The sequence below is a fragment of the Peromyscus californicus genome, unplaced genomic scaffold (genome assembly GCF_007827085.1).
Source record: "Peromyscus californicus insignis strain IS unplaced genomic scaffold, ASM782708v3 Scaffold_2__1_contigs__length_46816999, whole genome shotgun sequence".
Classification (NCBI taxonomy): domain Eukaryota; kingdom Metazoa; phylum Chordata; class Mammalia; order Rodentia; family Cricetidae; genus Peromyscus; species Peromyscus californicus.
In genome coordinates this window covers 27,978,652-27,996,324 of record NW_026294540.1, presented here as the reverse complement: position 1 = coordinate 27,996,324, position 17,673 = coordinate 27,978,652, and the positions used below count along the sequence as shown (strand labels likewise).

The following is a 17,673-nucleotide window of genomic DNA, read 5'->3' as shown; positions in this document are numbered from 1 at the left end:
TCACCCTCCCTCCCGATCCGGGTCTCCCCTGGGAAACTGCAGGTCCTAGCCAGGTCCAGAGAGATCTGAGAGGTAGGGGCTCACCGGTACCCCAGCCCCGGCCTCGTGCCTGTCGAAAGCCGAGTCCTGAGTGGGACGACACAGCAGCCAAGCTCGCTTTAGCAACAGGTCCCTGGATTTCTTTGACCACGCTGCCGGGGAGACCCAGAGCCTGCGTTTAGGCCACGCCCACTGGAGCACGCCCCCTCCCAGAGCCCCGCCCCCGCATGTCCTTTTCCGCGTGACAACCCTCCAACTCGTCGGCGGAGTCCTCAGGTCTTGGAACTTCCAGGGTCCTGACCCCACTGAAACCTAAGAATTTCGTGCCCCGGTGTAGCATGAATGTAGAAGTGACTCTCTCTGGCCCCCTCACCAGACCCCCGCCCCATTCCCTATCCCCAAGGAGGTCAAATTATTCTTATTTTCTTAAAACTTTTTTTTTTAAACTTATTCCAACTCAGAAACATCACAGTCTAAGAAGGTGTGGGTAAGAGAGGAGAGGGTAATGGGAGATGGAGGGTTCAGCGCTTTCGGAGGCCTGGCTGGTGGAACGCCCCTCCGAGGTGAGGGGGTGTTTGCGGAGAGGGAGGGGTCAACCTCAGGGGCACTTCCGCTCCACGCACTGCTTCCCTCCCTCCTCGTATTCCTGCTTGGAGATCCACATCTGCTGGAACGTGCCCTGGGAGAAAAGGGGCAACACACGCCGTCAGGACGTCACCCCACACGCCTCTACACCGCCACACCCGTTGTTCCTTCTTACCTCCATGTCTCTCGCCTGTACCCCTCCCCCTCACTGGGGGATTCTAGGCAGGTGCTCTACCACTGAGCCACACCCCAGCCCCTCACTGGGGAATTCTAGGCAGGGGCTCTACCACTGAGCCACACCCCAGCCCCTCACTGGAGGATTAAAAATTCTTCGTTCAGATGTGCCTGTGTTTGCATGTGTGACGATCGGCCCACATGGACATATGGAGGACAGAGGGCAACCTCGGGTGTCTGTCCTCTCCTTTCCACGTTGAGGCACTCTGTCTGGATGGCTGGCCTGTCAGCTTGGGGAGCTGCTCCTATCTTCTCCTCCCATTTTGCTGATGAGAGGGCTGAGATTACAGACAGATGCTCTCATGCTCCGATTTATGTGGGTTCTAGGGATTCGAACCCAGGTCCTCAGGCTTGTGCAGCAAGTGCTTTACTGAGCCCTCTTCTCAGCCCTTGTGTTTGTTTTCCTTTTATTTTGACAGAGGGTCTTACTGAGTTGCCCAGGCTGACCTTGACCTTGGGATCTTCCAGCCTCCTCCGCTTCCAGGTGAGCTGGAACTACACCTCTGCCACACAGCCAGCTCCACATCATCATTCTGACACGGCCTGGCACCTCACTGCCACCCACCCCTGCTGCTCTTGAGGAATCCTGTCGCGGGCGGGCGGGCAGGCGGGCGTCTCACACTGGCTCTTCTCACAGATGGCTGCTGGGCTTCCATCTGAAGGCTGGTGTCTCCAGCTCACCGGCAGCCTTCCTGGGTGACCTCATTCTATGGTCCCTGCCACTCCCCAGCCTCTTGTTCCAGACTCAGACACCCAGTTGTGTCCTGGCCACTTCCTCCTGAATACCCTTGACCTTAGACTTCCTCTGTCTATTACTGAGCTCATCATCTTCCTGCAGGCTTTGCCCAGATCTATTCTCCTTTGGCCTTCTCCCCCTCTCCCCTCCTCTCCCTTTTCCTCTCCTCCCCTCCCCTCCTTCCCTCCTGTTCCCTTCCCCCAGATCCCCTCTCTTTCTTTCAACAGGCTCTCATGTAACACAGGCTGGCCTTGAACTCCGTGTAGCTGAAAGCATGATTCTACCCCGGCTCCAAACCCACACATAAAATCTGAACATGACGGCATGCACTTTGAACCCCAGCACTAGGCAGGCAGAGACAGGCAGATCCCTGAGGCTCACAGGCCATCCAGCCTGCTCGGCGTAGCCCCCTTGGCCATGCAGATCCCAGGCCACACCGTGGGATGACACATCTGCCATCGCCACTCTTCTATCCCAAATTCCAGGATGTCCCCTCTACTCACTGATGGCCTCACCCAAACCGCATCCTCACCAATCTCTCTGCTTCTCGATTCGTACCCCGAGGGAGCCCCCAGTCTGCAGGGAGCACTCATTGATTGGGCTCTCTCCAGAAACATTTTTTTTTCTTTTTCAGGGCTGGGGTTATATGTCTCAGTCAGTAAAGTGCTTGCTTTAGAAGCACAAGGACCTGAGTTCAGTCTGCAGAACCCATGTTAAAAAAAAAAAAATCTGTGCTGTCATCCCAGTGGCAGGGATGGAGAGACAGGATTTGAGTTGACTGGGTAGCTAGCCTAGATGAATCAGTGACTTCCAGAGCAATGAGGGTCCCTGCCTTAACAAACAAGGTGGGAGGCACCTGAGGAAGGACAGCTCAGTTTGTTCTCTGGCAACAGGGTCTTGCTATGTAGGCCAGGCAGGCCTTGAACTTGAAATCCTCTTGCCTCGGCCTCTCTAGTGCTGGGATTACAGGTGTGACTAGGTGCATGTTGCTGAGTAAAAATGGGCACCCATCAGGGTCTTCTCTCCGAACACTCAGTGGCGTGCCCCTTCCCTCTCACCAGTGAGGCCAAGATGGAGCCCCCAATCCAGGGGCTGAACTTGCGTTCCATGGTGCTGTTGCTGGCGATGAGCTTCAGCCGCATGCTCTGGGGGAGAAAAGGGAGCTGGGGGAAGTGGACATCTAGATCCTGGGAAGGGACAAGGCTTGGGAGGCAGGAGGACGCCACTGAGCATTCCCATGGAGGGGAATCAAGAGGGATTTGGGGTTTCAAGAGCTAAGCGGGGACTGGGATCCGGGCGCCCTGAGCCGGGTGGAGTCGGGTGGGCTCTTACCGGTGGGGTCTTCTGGGAAAGCTCTCGATTAAGTCTGTCTGTGAAGCCCTGAAGCAGCGTGTTCCCGCCCGTGACAATGACGCTACCGTACAGACCCTGGGAGCAGGGAGAAGGGTGAGCATGCAGAGCAGGTCCTTCCTTTCCTCCATGTCAGCCCTAGCACCCTCTGCCCAGCCTTAGGTTCTGGCCTCACCGGGCGGATGTCAATGTCACACATGCCGATGCTGGTGGTAACCACGTGACCCACTCCTAGCATAGTGTTCCCGGACAGGCCCTGTGGATAAAGGCGATGTGGACTTTGGGGACTCTGCCTCCCTCTCCCACAAACCCCTATCATCCTTCCCAGACTCCCCTACCACACCTCTGGATCCAAGACTCCAGCCAGCCCCACCCCCACCCAAACCCAGCACCCAGCCAGACCTTGACATTGGAAGGATCAAAAAGGCCCTCGGGGATTCGAAGTCTCTCGGCTCCATAGTCTGTGTTGTAACCGTTGGGCATTTCATAGTGTACAGTGGGCATTTGTGCAGCCACCCTATCCAAGGAAGGAGCAAGACTAAGGACTACCAGGTTCCCGTGAACCCCAATCATGTCCCCCGCATCTTTGGTTTTTGAAACGGCGTCTCATGTAGCCCAGACATGCCTCCACCTCAACAAGTAGCAGAGGCTGGCCTTGAACTCTTGATTCTCTTGCCTCTGACTTCCAAGGGGGTTTCAAACTTGTACCACCGAGATCCATAGATGTGTGGCTGAGGAGGGAACCCGGATCTTTGTATGTAGTAGACAAGGTGTCCACCCCCACCCCACCCAGTTTTTGAGACTGGATCCTGCTGTGTAGGCCAGGTCGACCTGGGACTCTCCATCCTCCTGCCTCAAGCTTCCTGCATGCTAACATTACAGGAACTGCAGTATGCCCGGTATCAGTTGTACCCTCCCTGCAGCGCTGAGCCCGACTCACTGTTCGTCGTAAGGGGAGTCAGACACCTGTAGCACGGAGGCCTGGAAGTCTTGGATCACCTCCTGAGAAGCAGGGAGAGGTGAGGTCTGGCCGCCCTCTGTCTCCATCTTGAGCGCCCCTTCCCCCAGCTCCAGTCCACCCACAGTCACACCCTCCACCTCCTCTAGTTACACAGCAGGGGACCAGGGGCTAGTAGGGGGTGTGGGGGGGAGGGAAGCTCCTTTCAGCTACAGCCTCACGTTGCACATGTAGTTATGCCAGGACTTGGAGACTTGGGGTAGCTTCTCCTTCTTTTTCCAGTTTGGGGGGGCTCCCTCCCGTACAGGCTCCTGTGGGGACACAGTCTTTTGAATGTCCTTCCCCAGCTGGTGCTTGCCCAGCCCATGGGCACATCTGCCTCCCTAGCGCTGGCCAGCTCTGCCGCTGACCAGCCGTGAGGCTCTGCTCTGTCTCCAAGGAGACGGAGTGACTTGTCACCCTTCCCTAATGGAGAAGTGAAGAGAGTGAGAGGCATGTGTGAAACACGCGCTGCAGATATGATCAGAAGGGCCTGAGTCAGGGGCTAGGGATGCAGCCGAGTGGGTAGAGCACTTGCCTAGCATGCAAGAAACCCTGGGTTTCATCCCAGCCCCCGCCCCCCTGCATAAACCGGGTGCAATGTAGAATGTAGTTCTCTTATAATCCCAGCACTCAGGAGGTAGAGGCAGGAGGATTGAGAATTCAAAATCATCCTCAGTCTCACAGTGAGCTTGAGGCCAACCTGGGTTATGTGAGATCCCATCTCAAAACACTAAGCAATGGAGCTTTTTTCCTTCATCTGGGAAGCTTTCATATGATGCTCTGGGTTTTGTGGCAGAGGAACGCCTTGAACCTGGGTTATTTTGTTGTTGTTGTTGTTCAGATGTTTTTTTGAGTTGGGCTTGATGACATCATCCAGGCTGGCCTTCTTATAGGCATAGTTGGTGCGGTGCTAAGGATCCAAGTCAAGACTCCTTACATGTCAAGACCTTGTTAACTGAGCCACACCCCTGGTCCTTGTTTATTTGCTTTTTGAGGGAGAGGGACTTGCGTGGCTTAGGCTGGCTCCCAGCTCGATATGTTCCCAAGGCTGACCTTGAACTCCTGACTTTCCTCCCTCCACCTCTCAAGTGCTGGGATTACAGATGTGATTCACCACATCTGGCTCAAGAATTCAGATCTGTCAGACCCTCGAACCCATCCCACTGGCCCTCACCCATCTATCAGCCATGACCCAATCTCTGGAAAATGAGGAACTAGATTCATGATCTTCTGGGGAATTTGGTCCATGATCTCATGGGTCAGGGGACTGGTGGGGATAAGGCAAACGCCAGGGCTATCGATGGCACATCTGGGCGCAGCCGAGGTCCTACCTTGGCTGCAATCATGTAAGGGGGGATGATGTCAATAGCCATTTCCTGGAAGAGCTCCCGGCACTGCATGGAGATGAAGTCCCCTGCCAGGGGGGACTTGACTATGCCTGAAAGGAGAGGCAGCATCAGAGCTGGGCTTCCCTGGGTCACCCCGCAGCCCTGACAAGGTCCTACCTTGCTGTAGGACGTAGCCATCATGGACTGGGATGGCTGTGGTGTGGGTGGCCCCGCTGTCCAGCACCAGGCCTGTGGAGCGTCCATTTGCAAAGCTGGCGTGGGATGGGTCCGTCAAGGAACTAGCAGCAGACAGTGAGAGAGTCGGGAGCTGGGTCAGGCCTTGGTCCTTCTCTGTGCTCTTGGGGTAAAGCCAATCCTAGTCTGCAAAGATAACCCTTTGATCTCCTTTTTTTTCTTTTGTTCTTTTTGCATATGTGCATGCGTGTGTGTGTGTGTGTGTGTGTGTGTGTGTGTGTGTGTGTATATGTGTGTGTGTATGCATGTACGTGTGTATGTTTGCAGAGGCCCAAGGTTCATGTCAAGAGTCATCCTTGATCACTGTTCCGCCTCATTCATTCAGGAAAGTGCTCTCAGTTAAGTGCAGAGCTCTCTGCTCTGGCTCCTCTTGCTGGCTGCCACCCCCTGAGGCTGTATTTACATGTAGGTCATCAAGCCTGCCAGGCATACGCGTGGGTTTCTGAGGACCCAGACTCTGGCCCTCATATCCGTGCGGCCATTGCTTTCATTGCTGAGCTGTCCCGTGGGGGTACTGTAAGTCAATCCAGGTCCTCTACAAGAGCAGCAAGTACTCTTAAGTGCTGAGCCATTGCTCCAGGCCCCTACCCCCATATATATGTATTTGTCTCACTATGAAGTCCAGGCTAGCCTGGAACTCCCTATGTAGCTCAGGCTGGCCTCAAACTAAAGCCAATCATCCTGCCTTGGTCTCCAAAGTGCTAGAATTACAGGTCTGCAGTTCCTAACCTAGTGTATGTGGAGCTGGGAACTAGGGCCTCAGACATGCGAGGCCAGCCAGGCTCCATCCCCAGCCCCTTGTTCTTGGTTTTGGTAGCCCAGGCCTTGAATGCTAACTTCATCTCTTTAAGCCCTTTGAGTGATAGGGTCCCAGGTACATGTGGTCCTGTGTCCTGTGGACTCTTTAAATTGGGGTCCCTGTCACCCCATACCTAGCACCGAGTTCAGTGTACCACCGATTCTGAAAAAAGACAATGGCCCAAACTGGCCATCTGGGAAGGAGCCACCTCCACGCCACGTGTGTTCTTTCCCTCTGTGTCCGGACCCAGTCACCCAGTCAGTCCCTGATGTTTACTCGGCCCAGCTCCTCCTGCTGAGATTGACCTATGGAACAGGGAAGGGCCATTAACCTGCTCCCCCTCCCCCAGCCCCAAGCCTTCAACCTATGGGGCTTCCTGCACTAGTGAGGTGCAAGGATGTGTCTTCCCACCCAAGATAGTGATCTCCAGGGAAGCAGGTGGAGCCCCAACGCATCTCACACACACCCCACCCAGGCCCTCCACCCAGCAGAGCAGTAGGATACGCTGTGAGCACGGCTGTCTTGCACAAGAAGAAGGCAGGAATGTTGTACTGCTCGAACATCAGCTCCGTCAGTTTCTCCCGCTTGGCCCGGGTGTTCCACTGTGGAGAGAGCACAAGAGGGGAGGGGATGGAGGCACAGCCAGAGTATCTGTGTGAATGTTTGTGTGTGTGTGTGTGTGTGTGTGTGTGTGTGGTGTGTGCACATGTGCAGGCATACACAGCAACAAATACACTCATAGGAACAAACACACATATATAGACCTTCCTACACAATGTGTTACATGTATGTATGTAAACAGATGCATGGATTCGGACACAAATATGCACACCGATGCAAACACTCCCATACACACATTCACATACATTTTCACGTACACGTATGCAAACATTCTTACACACATGCATGTACATAAATATATGCATATAACTTACGCTAGGAAACAGGTCAAGGCCCTTGGTCCACATACATCTTTACAATGTAAGAACTACAAGGAACTTATTTGATTTTATTTTGCCATTCCAGGGTTAAAACCGGTGGCCTGGTGCACGCAAGACAAGCACTCTGTCATTGACCTGTGTCCTCAGCCCTATCTTGTTTTATACTTTAGTTTATTTTAACACGAGATCTAGCTGTGTAGCCCAAACTTCTTGCCTCAGATTGTTGATCTTCCTCCTAGGGTCTTCCAAGCATTGGTGTAACAGGTATATACCACCATGCCTGGTTAGGAATGTCATTTTCCCATTTAGTGTGTGTGTGTGTGTGTGTGTGTGTGTGTGTGTGTGTATGTGTCTGTCTGTCTGTCTGTCTGTCTGTCTGTCTGTCTGTCTATGCATATGCCTGGGAAGACCAGAAGTTGAATAAGGTGCCTCCACAGCCACTCCCCACCCTATGTTTTGAGGCGCGGTCTCTCGTTGATCTTGGAGCTCACCAGTTTTGCTAGGCTGGTAGTCAGCAAACTGCAGGGAATCTCTTGTGTCTGTCTCCCCAGAGCTGGGTTTGCGGGTGTCTGTTGCTGCACTCGGCTTTTTCACATGGATGCTGGGGGTTGAAGTCAGGTCCTCGTGCTTCTGTGGCAAACACTGCCAACTGAGCCACCTCCCTGGTTTTTTGGTTTGTTTTTGTTTTTTTGATTTTTGTTTTTATTTTTTCAGGCAAGAACCCTCGTAGCCCAGGGTAGCCTTGAACTTGATACTTAGTTGAGGATGTACTTAAACTTTTAATCCTCCTGCCTCCATCTCTGAGCACTGGGACTGTGGGCCTGCGGTTTACGTGGTGTCAGGAGTGGAAGCCACGGCTTCCTGCATGCTAGCCCAGTGTTCTACCAACTGAGCTACAGCCTCGGTCCCACAGTTCTTAGTGGGGCTGGATCTGGAGTCTCCATCCTTCTGTGCCTGGCTCAGTGTTCCTTATTGTACACGCTACACCTCAGCCTCTTCCAGGCTTCCACCCCCACCCTAGTTATCTCAGATGCCAGGATGCAGGAGAAGACGATTTCTGGGTAACGACGGGAGACTGAATACAAACATCTAATTTTCCACCTCTCAAGATTCCAGCGAAAACAGAGACATTTTTAAAAGACAGAAACCTACAAAAGCCAGCAAGCACATGGAGAGATGTGCCACTAGGGGAATGTAAATCTAGCGCCATTAGTCACTGGAGAGATGCAAATCAAAAGCACAATGAGGTCCTACTTCACACCTACATAGACAATGTGGGTAATTACAAACCAGAACGGCGGCGGCGGGGCTGGAGAGATGGCTCAGCTGGTAAGAGTGCCTGCTGCCAAGCTTGACGGCCTGAGTTCAATCCCCAGGGTCCACATGGTGGATGGACAGACCCGAGTCCTGCAAGTGGACCTCTGACCTCCACATGTGTGCCATGGCATGCAGGTGCCAACATACAGACACGATAAACAAAGAACTGCCCTCCATATAAAGCCTAGAAAGCGACCTGCTGATGAGAAATTGGAACCCTCTCGTCCCTGGCGGGCCCTGTAGAAGGGTTCAGCCACTGCAGAACGTAGCTGTTGGCCCCTCAACATATGTAATAGAGAAGTTCCACGGGACCCAGTGATTCCAGTGCTGGTTATGGACCCAAAAGAAATGAAAGCGAGGGTCTGGAGAGAAGGCTCCGTGGCTGCTCTTGCCAAGGACCCAGGTTTGGTTCCCAGCACAAACGTGGAGGCTCACAACGACCTATAGGGATCCTATGCTCCCTTCTATCATCCACAGGCTCCAGGAACACCCACAGTGCACACACATACATGGAGGCTAAATGCTAACACACATTAAATAAGAGAAATAATCCTTTTTAAGAAGGTGAAAACAAGTACTAGAGGAAATCTTGGCACACGACAGCTGGTGGCTGGATACGTGAATGGATGGCTGGATACGTGAACTGTGGTATGTCTTTGAAGGGGAATATTGTTCACCCAAAACAAAAAAAATGAAATGCTGATAAGTATTACAACGTGGACCACATAAAAATATGTTAAGTAAACAAACAGAGATGCAAGACAGCAGGCAGCCCCAAGGTAGAAGGCGTGACGACCATGCCAGCCTCTTAGTACCAATCCCCACCCCCAAAAGAACATGGACACAAAGAGTCATACTGTGTGATGCCATTTTTATGAAACACCCTGAGCAGGCATCTGTACAGGGACAGAAGCAGCCAGGTGTAGTGATGCACATCTGTGATCCCAGCACTGAGGAAGCTGAGGCAGGAGGATAGAGACTTTGAGCCTAAACTAGGTTATGTAATGAGTTCCAGCTCACACAGTCAACTATTTAAGTAATAGATCCCTAAACTATTTATCAGACTCCATGTCTTTGGGCTGTTGTCCATTCAAACTCCCCAAGGTGATTCTTCAAAGAGAGTCAGTCTGAGCATCCCAGAGCCGGTGGGACCCTTGACATGGATGGAAATGAAAATATCGTACTGAGAACTGAGTGACACCATGTATTTTCAGGACCCCCTCCCCAGCCCACCCCATGCCTTCACTAGGCTCTAAGAAACGGGCAATCAGATGAATCTTGGGGTACAAATATGTGACACCACATCGAAAAATAGGGGCTGGAGAGATGGCTCAGCTGTTAAGAGCATCTGCTGCTCTTGCAGAGGACCCACATTTGGTTCCCAGCACGCACATGGGACAGCTCACAGCCAGCTGTGACTCCAGCTGCCAGGGGATTTGACGTCTTCTGGCCTCCACGGGAACTTGCACACATGTGAGCCTACCCACACACAGACACATTGGCACACACATAATTAAAAAATAACATAAATGATCTTACAAACTAAAACAGAAGTTTTAAAAATCAAAACAATAGGGCTGGAGAGATGGCTCAGAGGTTAAGAGCACCGGCTGCTCTTCCAGAGGTCCTGAGTTCAATTCCCAGCAACCACAGGGTGGCTCACAACCATCTATGATGAGATCTCGTGCCCTCTTCTGGCCTGCAGGAAGAACACTGTATACATAATAAAGAAATAAATCTTTAAAAAACAACAACAATAAATAAACTGGGTGGTGGTAGCACATGCCTTTAGTCTCAGCACTCAGGAAGTAGAGGCTGGTGGATCTCTGAGTTCGAGGCCAACCTGGTCTACAAAGCTAGTTCTGGGACAGCCAAGACTGTTACACAGTGAAACTCTGTCTCAAAAAACCAAAGTAATAATAATAATAATAATAGTTAGTTAATTTAATTAAAAAGTAATTTAGGGCTGGAGAGTTAGCTCAGCACATAAAGCTCTTACTTGTTGCTTTTGAAGAGGACCTGAGTTCAATTCCTAACACTCTCAAGACAGATCACAGCCATTGATAACTCCAGGCCCGGGCAATCTGACACCTTCTTCTGACCTCCAAGGGCACCAGATACACACATGGTACACATACATATGTACAAGCAAAACATACACATAAAATAATTTTTAAAAATCTAACAATTTGCCGGGCGGTGGTGGCGCTCGCCTTTAATCCCAGCACTCGGGAGGCAGAGCCAGGTGGATCTCTGTGAGTTCGAGGCCAGCCTGGTCTACAGCGCGAGATCCAGGAAAGGCGCAAAGCTACACAGAGAAACCCTGTCTCGAAAAACCAAAAAAAAAAAAAAAAAAATCTAACAATTTTGGGAGGCCTGACCCTTTCTGAATGGAGACAGAGAAGGAGTGGATGGGGAGGAGGGTAGATGGAAGTCGGGGGGGGGGGGGCGGAGAGGAAACAGGAGGAGAGGAGGGAGGGGAAACGGTGGTTGGTATGTAAAATAAATGAAAAAAATGTTAATAAAATAAAATTTAAAAAACTTTAAAAAAATCTAAAATTTTTCAGTTTAATTAAAAAAATTTATAAAGACGCCAAAGCAGAGATTTCCCTCAAACCCCTCCTGCTCAAATAGTCCTATAGCAGAGAACATAGCAAGCCCCATACCCCTTACACAGGAATTCTCTCTCTCTCTAATGTACCACTTTTAAACAAAATCAGGTAATCCATTTGCATCTTCCAAAATAAGATGGATGCCAAAATATGGCTGGAAAAACAGTGTAGGAGAAGGAAGATTCCTAAAGACAAATTAGTGATATCTTTAGTAAAGGAACATGATATTGGACCCATGAAACAAGAGCAAGATGCCCCCCAAAAGAACATTCATAGGGATGTGTCCTGGTGGTAGGGCTTCTGCCTAGAATTCTTGAGGCCCTAATTTCAATCACCAGTATCCCTCTCCCAGGAAAATAAAAATAGCCTTCAGATGTTTTCAGGCTCCAGTCATTTAAAAAGAAGACGGAAATTAAAAAGAATATTCACAGAAAATAAAAGAGCTTGTTGAGATTAAGGATACAGGAGCAGATATAATAAACTCAGTAAAATGGTTGGACAAGACAAAGTCTTGGAAATTAGAAGAAAGGGCAATGATGAAAAACAGAAGGGAAAATATAAGAAAAACAGGGAACCAATTCAGGGGGTACAAATTATAAGTAATTGGATTTCCCAAAAGTGGAAACAGAAGAAATGGAAAGAAATAAATAGTAAAAATTTAATTAAATTTTTTTTACTCAATGGGCTAGTGGGTGCTTGCCACCAATCCTGATGACCTAATTTGATTTCCAGATCTTACATGGCGAAGTATGACACGCTCTCTTTCTCCCTTTCTCTCTCTTTCACACACACACACACACACACACACACACACAAGAAACACGATATACACATAGGTAAGAAAATTACATAAAATTTTTTCACTTAACTGAAAGACAAAGGTTTCTAGAACAATTTTTTCTGTTTTTTTTTTGTTGTTTGTTTGTTTGTTTTTTCAAGACAGGGTTTCTCTGTGTAGCCCTGGCTGTCCTGGAACTCTGTAGACCAGGCTGGCCTAGAACTCACAGAGATCCACCTGCCTCTGCCTCCCAAGTGCTGGAATTAAAGGTGTGCACCACTACTGCCCTACCCAGTGGTTTCTGGAACAATTAATGAAATATGCCAACCTCATGACATATCACGATGAAGTTTTATAACACTTAGGATAGAGTGAAAATTCTAACTACTTTTGGGGGGGGGAACAGTAAGATGGTTAAAGACTTCTCAGTATTAACAGTAGATGTTCAAGGACAGCAGAAGGTAATGCTTTCAAGATCTGAAGAAAAACGTCTTCCAACTCAGAGTATGATACCTAGCTAAACTATCAACGCCAAGCCTCAGAAGAAATACTTCCTGTGATCTAAGTGGTTGCTGAAGGATTTGCTCCATGAAAATAAAGGAGCAAGTCAAGAAAAGGACTCAAGGAACAGATACACCTGCTTTTCTCAGAAGAAAAACAAAGAAATTCTCCTAGGTAAGGCTGAAGGGAGAGGTTAGTGTAACAGCTATTTCCCAAATTTAAGCCAGAGTGGAATGTCTGGGCTCTGAGAGAAGTTTCTTCAGTAGGACTAAATTAATAGAATATATCATGGAATTAGTGTCTTGAGAAAATGCATAGATATCTGATGGGTAACCTAGGGTTACACTGATAAATTAAAATCTAAGTAAAATAAAACCCACAATTCTTAGATCTGGGGAAGACAAAGGTTGCCTAAGAATGAAAAAGTAACCGTGGTTTATTCCTGACTCAGCTCCTATTAGCCTGTAAGATATAAGAGAGCATAAACTCAGATTTTTTTTTTTTTAATTGAGTCAGGGTTTTTCTGTGTTACAGCTCTAGCTGTCCTGGAGCTCAGTTTATAGACAAGGCTGGACTTGAACTCACAGAGATCTGACTGCCTCTGCCTCCTGAGTGCTGGGATTAAGGATGTGCACCACCACCCAGCTGCGGCTTTTTTTCTTTAAGTATAAAATATAACTGTAGTTAAAGGTGGGAAAATGAGAAGCACTTATGATACAGGGGAAAGAAAGAGCTAATTATTCATCTTCCATGGTGGAAAACCCTTGGATAATGCATCAAATAAAACACAAGAGTGGACATGGTTCAGCCTGACAAGCTGAACCTGAGTTCAGTCCTTGGGACCTACAGGCTAGAAGGCGAGAACTGACTCTGGCAAGCTGTCCTCTGACCTCCGCATTGACACTGTGGCATGCTCACCTCCCCCCCACCCCTAAACACACATGCAAAATAAAAACACTAAAATGCAATTTTTAAAGTGCGCAGAAAGGGGCTGGAGAGATGGCTCAATGGTTAAGAGAGCTTGCTCAGGTGAGGACCCGAGTTCAGTTCCCAACACCCACAATGGGTGGCTCACAACCGCCTTTACCTCTAGTTCCCGGGGATCGGATGCCCTCTTCTGGCTTCCATGGGGAATGCATGCATGTGATGCATCTACAGACAAGTTGGCCTATACACATACACATAATACAATTTTAAAAATACATTAACTAGTCAATGTAGTAATACAAGTGTGGTGTTTAGAGATATAGAAGGACTGGGTCCCAATAGTATCTACCAGTAAGCTCAGTACTCAGGAATCTGAGGCAGAAGGATCTCAAGTTTGAGGCCAGTATGAGCTACACAGGGAGACCTTGTCTCAAAACCGACAAATGGGGCTGGTAAGAGGACTCGGTGGTGGGTCAAGACATTTGCCACCAAATCTGACAGCCTGAGCTCAATCTCAGCGCCCACAGGGTGGAGCTGAGTCCTGCACGTTGTCCTCTGGCCTCCCCCACCCACTCAAAGTCAACTGAAATCCCAGCGTGGCCGAGGGAAGGACTCACGAAGCCCCACCCCTAGCTGAGGAGTTGATTGACCGCTGTGGGCGAGGCAGAGACAGCTCTCTTTAGGGATGAGGCTTCGGAGAGCTACTCATGCTCCAGGAGATGTCTTACACCCACACACATACAGACGGTGCTAGATGGGCAACACTAAGTGGACTCAGTCTTCTTTGTTTGTTTGGCTGTTTGTTTTTTTAAAGCACGTGGAGTTGGGAGAGAAACGTGGTACAAGAAATAAGGGAAGAACCGGAGGGGAGGGTGGGGTATATGTAATTTAAAGAACACATTATATGCATGTATGAAATTCTCAACAACAAAAAAACATACAAGGAAATAGGTATATATATTATATATTAATATTAATATATATATATATATATATTAAACTGAATCTCTTTGTGTAGTCCTGGCTGTCCTGGAACTCATTATGTAGTTGAGGATAACCTTGAATTGCTGATTCTCCTGCTTCTACCTCCTGAGTACTGGGATTACAGGCTTAACCTTTTTCTCCCTTCAGTAGTGGGGATTGAACCCGGAGCCTTGTGCATGCCAGGGGAGCACTCTACCAACTGAGCTATAGTGGCAATGTGTGTATAGGTAACACTGACCAAAAAGTTAAGTATAGTGAACAACCATGGGCAATGGAGTGGATGGAGCAGAAGAGAGAAGGAAGGAATGGAGAGTGGGGCGGGGGAGGAATGCGTGTGGCTGACGGTGACAGGGTGAGAAGGAAAATTCTGGAAAGGAAGGTGAAGTGGCTCCCAGTTAGAGGTGATGGTGGGAGGGATGTGTTCCCGGGGACCCAGGGTCCCACGTGGGATGAGGCACTCACCGGGGCCTCCGACATGAGCACTGGGTGCAGGTTGGGCTCGGACTTGACATGTTTGCTGTAGGTATGATCCAGGATGGCTCTGAAACACTCCCAATCCTCAACTAGGGACAGAGGACCAGCACGGAGAGAGACAGGAAGGTGGGAAGGGAGGCAGGGATCAGAGACAGGAAGTGAAGGAGGGAGGAAGGCCAAGTCGAGAGGTAGGGAGTCCAACTTCCGCTGACAAGCACCCCCTCCCTTAAGTTCCAGAATTCTGTGGGGGGGGTCCTGGTCTGAGACCCCTGTTGGGAGCAATGAGGAGGTTCTTGGGACTTGGGCAGCAGCAAGCAGGACTCTGGGTGTGGAGATCTGTGTCCACACGTCGGGGGCGGGGCTCCCCGTCTGCTTCAGAAGGTGGTGGGTGGGGGCCCCTTACTCATGCCATTCTTGAGGGGTGACATGACCTCTGCTCCATCCCGAGGCACGTGCAGGGCGTTGGTGTCGATGTGGAAAATCTTCCCTTTCTTCTCTTTCTCCCCCTCCAGCTCCAGCCCTCCCCCCTCTTCTGCGGCCAGCAGCCCCACAGTGGTGGGGAAGTCAGCCTGGGAATGAGGAACACGAGGGGGAAGCCGGGTTACTCCCTCCTTTTTTGGAGACAGGGTCTCACCGTGAAACCCCAACTGGCCTGGAACTCTCTGTGTAGACCAGGCTGGTCTCGAACTTACAGAGATCCACATGTCTCTGCCTGAGTGCTGGGATTAAAGGGGTGTGCTACCATGCCCAGCTGGATCACCCCTTAGTCTAGTCCCGTGTCCAACTGTACTTAAGGCCCTCAGCCACCCCTTGGCTTCCTCCCCTCCACTCAGGTGAGCTACTTGGATTGAACTGCGCGAGCTGACCGGCCTGGCAGAGGGTGTCCCAGCCCCAGGGATTTGGGGAGGGGACTGGAAGGCTCACCTTGGGGCAGTCCTCCCCAGCGTACCCAGCTCGGACTGAGAAGGAGCCAATGTCAAAGACGAGCGCCCCCACCTCATCTGTGCAAGGAGACAGGGGTGTGAGGAGACCTCTCTCAGACTGTCCCCCTAAATAGCTTGGAGAGGAGTCTAGGGGGTATAAGCGCAGTTTGAACTTCAGCATGGAGTAGGTGGGAGATCCACCTGGACTTCAGGGCGTCCTGGAAGTGGAGGGTCAAAGCCACCAAAGTTCCCCCTCTTGCCTAGTGACCTGGCAGGGAGAAGAAAGGTCCAGGGGCCGTGGGGCGGGGGTGGGGTGGGGGGGCAGTGCACGCTTGGGAACCCGAAAAGGATGGAAAGCAGAAGTAGCGGGAGACCCAAACCTCAGGCTGGACCTGATGCAGTACGGAGGTGACAGGCCCGGGGATGCTCAGGGCTTGGGACGCGCGGGTTCGGGATGCAGGGCTGGAGACCAGGCCGAGAGCCCGGTGCCCCAGGCCGGCTCACCTCCGCCGTAGACGCCCCCGCTCATAGTGCCCTCTCTACGCGGCTCGCGGCCCGTGGGCGGCGGCGGGATCAGCACCGAGGCGGCCGGACAGCTCCCGGGATCCGGGCGGGGCGGGGCGCAGCGGCGGCCAATCAGGAGGCTGGAGCCCCTGCCCCCAACGGCGCGGCCGATTGGTTACGAAGAGAGACAATAACCCGGCTGGGGGCCGCCGCTTTAAAGGGGCAGCCGCTTCTTCACGCCGAGGTTGGGAGGGGGTGAGGGTCCAACAGCAGGAGCCCCAGAGACTGGTTCAACACAGAGAGAGAGTAGGGAAGAGATGGGGACTCGGACTCCACAGGGTGACGGAGGGGACGGGACCCCTGACGGCATGGGACCCCTGTTTCCTTAGTGCTTTTTTGTTTGTTTGTTTGGTTGGTTTTGGTTTTTGGTTTTTTTAATGCAAATGAAGAAGAGGTCGCCAGAGCTGTCCATCCCTAGACTCCTGAGTCAGAGTCTACCACATTCAGCCTAAATGCAAATCCTAGAGAGATGGGAGGGTAGAGAGAGGAACCAGAGGAGTATTTCTCTCCATCTCTCCCTGTGCTTTCCACCTTTGTCTTTGGGCTTATTTATTTTGTAGACCAGGCTGGCCTCTGCCTCAGGTGCCACAACAACTGGTTTATTCTCTTTTATTTGGGGCAGGGTCTCATTTAGCCCAGATGATGCTCAAACTCACTATGTATCTGAGGATGACTTTGAACTTGTGACCTCCCTACCTCCACTTCCAGAGTGCCAGCATTACAAAGCCTATGCCAGAAGCCCAGTTTGTGAGGCTCTGGAGCTGGAACCCAGGGCTTCATGCCTATTAGATATGAACTCTGCCAACTGAACCATGTCTCCACCCCCGTCCCCTTTGTCTTTCTGATGGCCGTTTTTCCTTCCACCATTCCCCGGGTTCTTGACCTTGAACATAACACATATTATAACTCGTGTGTGTTCACGTGTTTTCATGTAGGCACCTGGCTAACCCAGCAAACTTATTGTTTCTTTTATTTATTTTTATTTTATGTGCATTGGTGTTTTGCCAAGAGTGTTGGGTCCCCAGGAACTGGAGCTACAGACAGTTGTGAACTGCCATGTGGGTGCTGGGAATTGAACCCAGGTTCTCTGAAAGAGCAGTCAGTGCTCTTAACCATTGAGCCGTCTCTCCAGCCTCTGTTTCTTTTATTTTTGAGATTCTAATACATTACATAATTTCCTCCTTCCCCTTCTTCCCTCCAGACTCTCCCATATACCTCTCCTTGCTCTCTTTCAAATCTATGGCCTTTTTTCGGGGCGGGGGGATATGTATATATGTATATATTCCTAAATACAACCTGTTGGGTCTGTATGTTATTGTACATAGG

The 17,673-nt window shown here is 50.5% G+C and overlaps 1 protein-coding gene across 1 annotated transcript; it reads right to left on the bottom strand.

Moving 5' to 3' along the window:
- Positions 1–514: 514 nt before the first annotated feature.
- On the bottom strand, positions 515–16,419 carry Actl6b (actin like 6B). Its single transcript, XM_052754081.1, has 14 exons — positions 16,288–16,419; positions 15,785–15,861; positions 15,264–15,429; positions 14,849–14,949; positions 6,831–6,928; positions 5,450–5,544; positions 5,276–5,382; positions 4,124–4,213; positions 3,885–3,946; positions 3,347–3,461; positions 3,120–3,200; positions 2,927–3,022; positions 2,653–2,739; positions 515–718 (listed from the first exon to the last, which is right to left on the bottom strand). The coding sequence occupies exons 1-14, from the start codon at positions 16,310–16,312 to the stop codon at positions 638–640; spliced, it is 1,281 nt and encodes a 426-aa protein (XP_052610041.1). The 5' UTR covers positions 16,313–16,419; the 3' UTR covers positions 515–637.
- Positions 16,420–17,673: the final 1,254 nt, after the last annotated feature.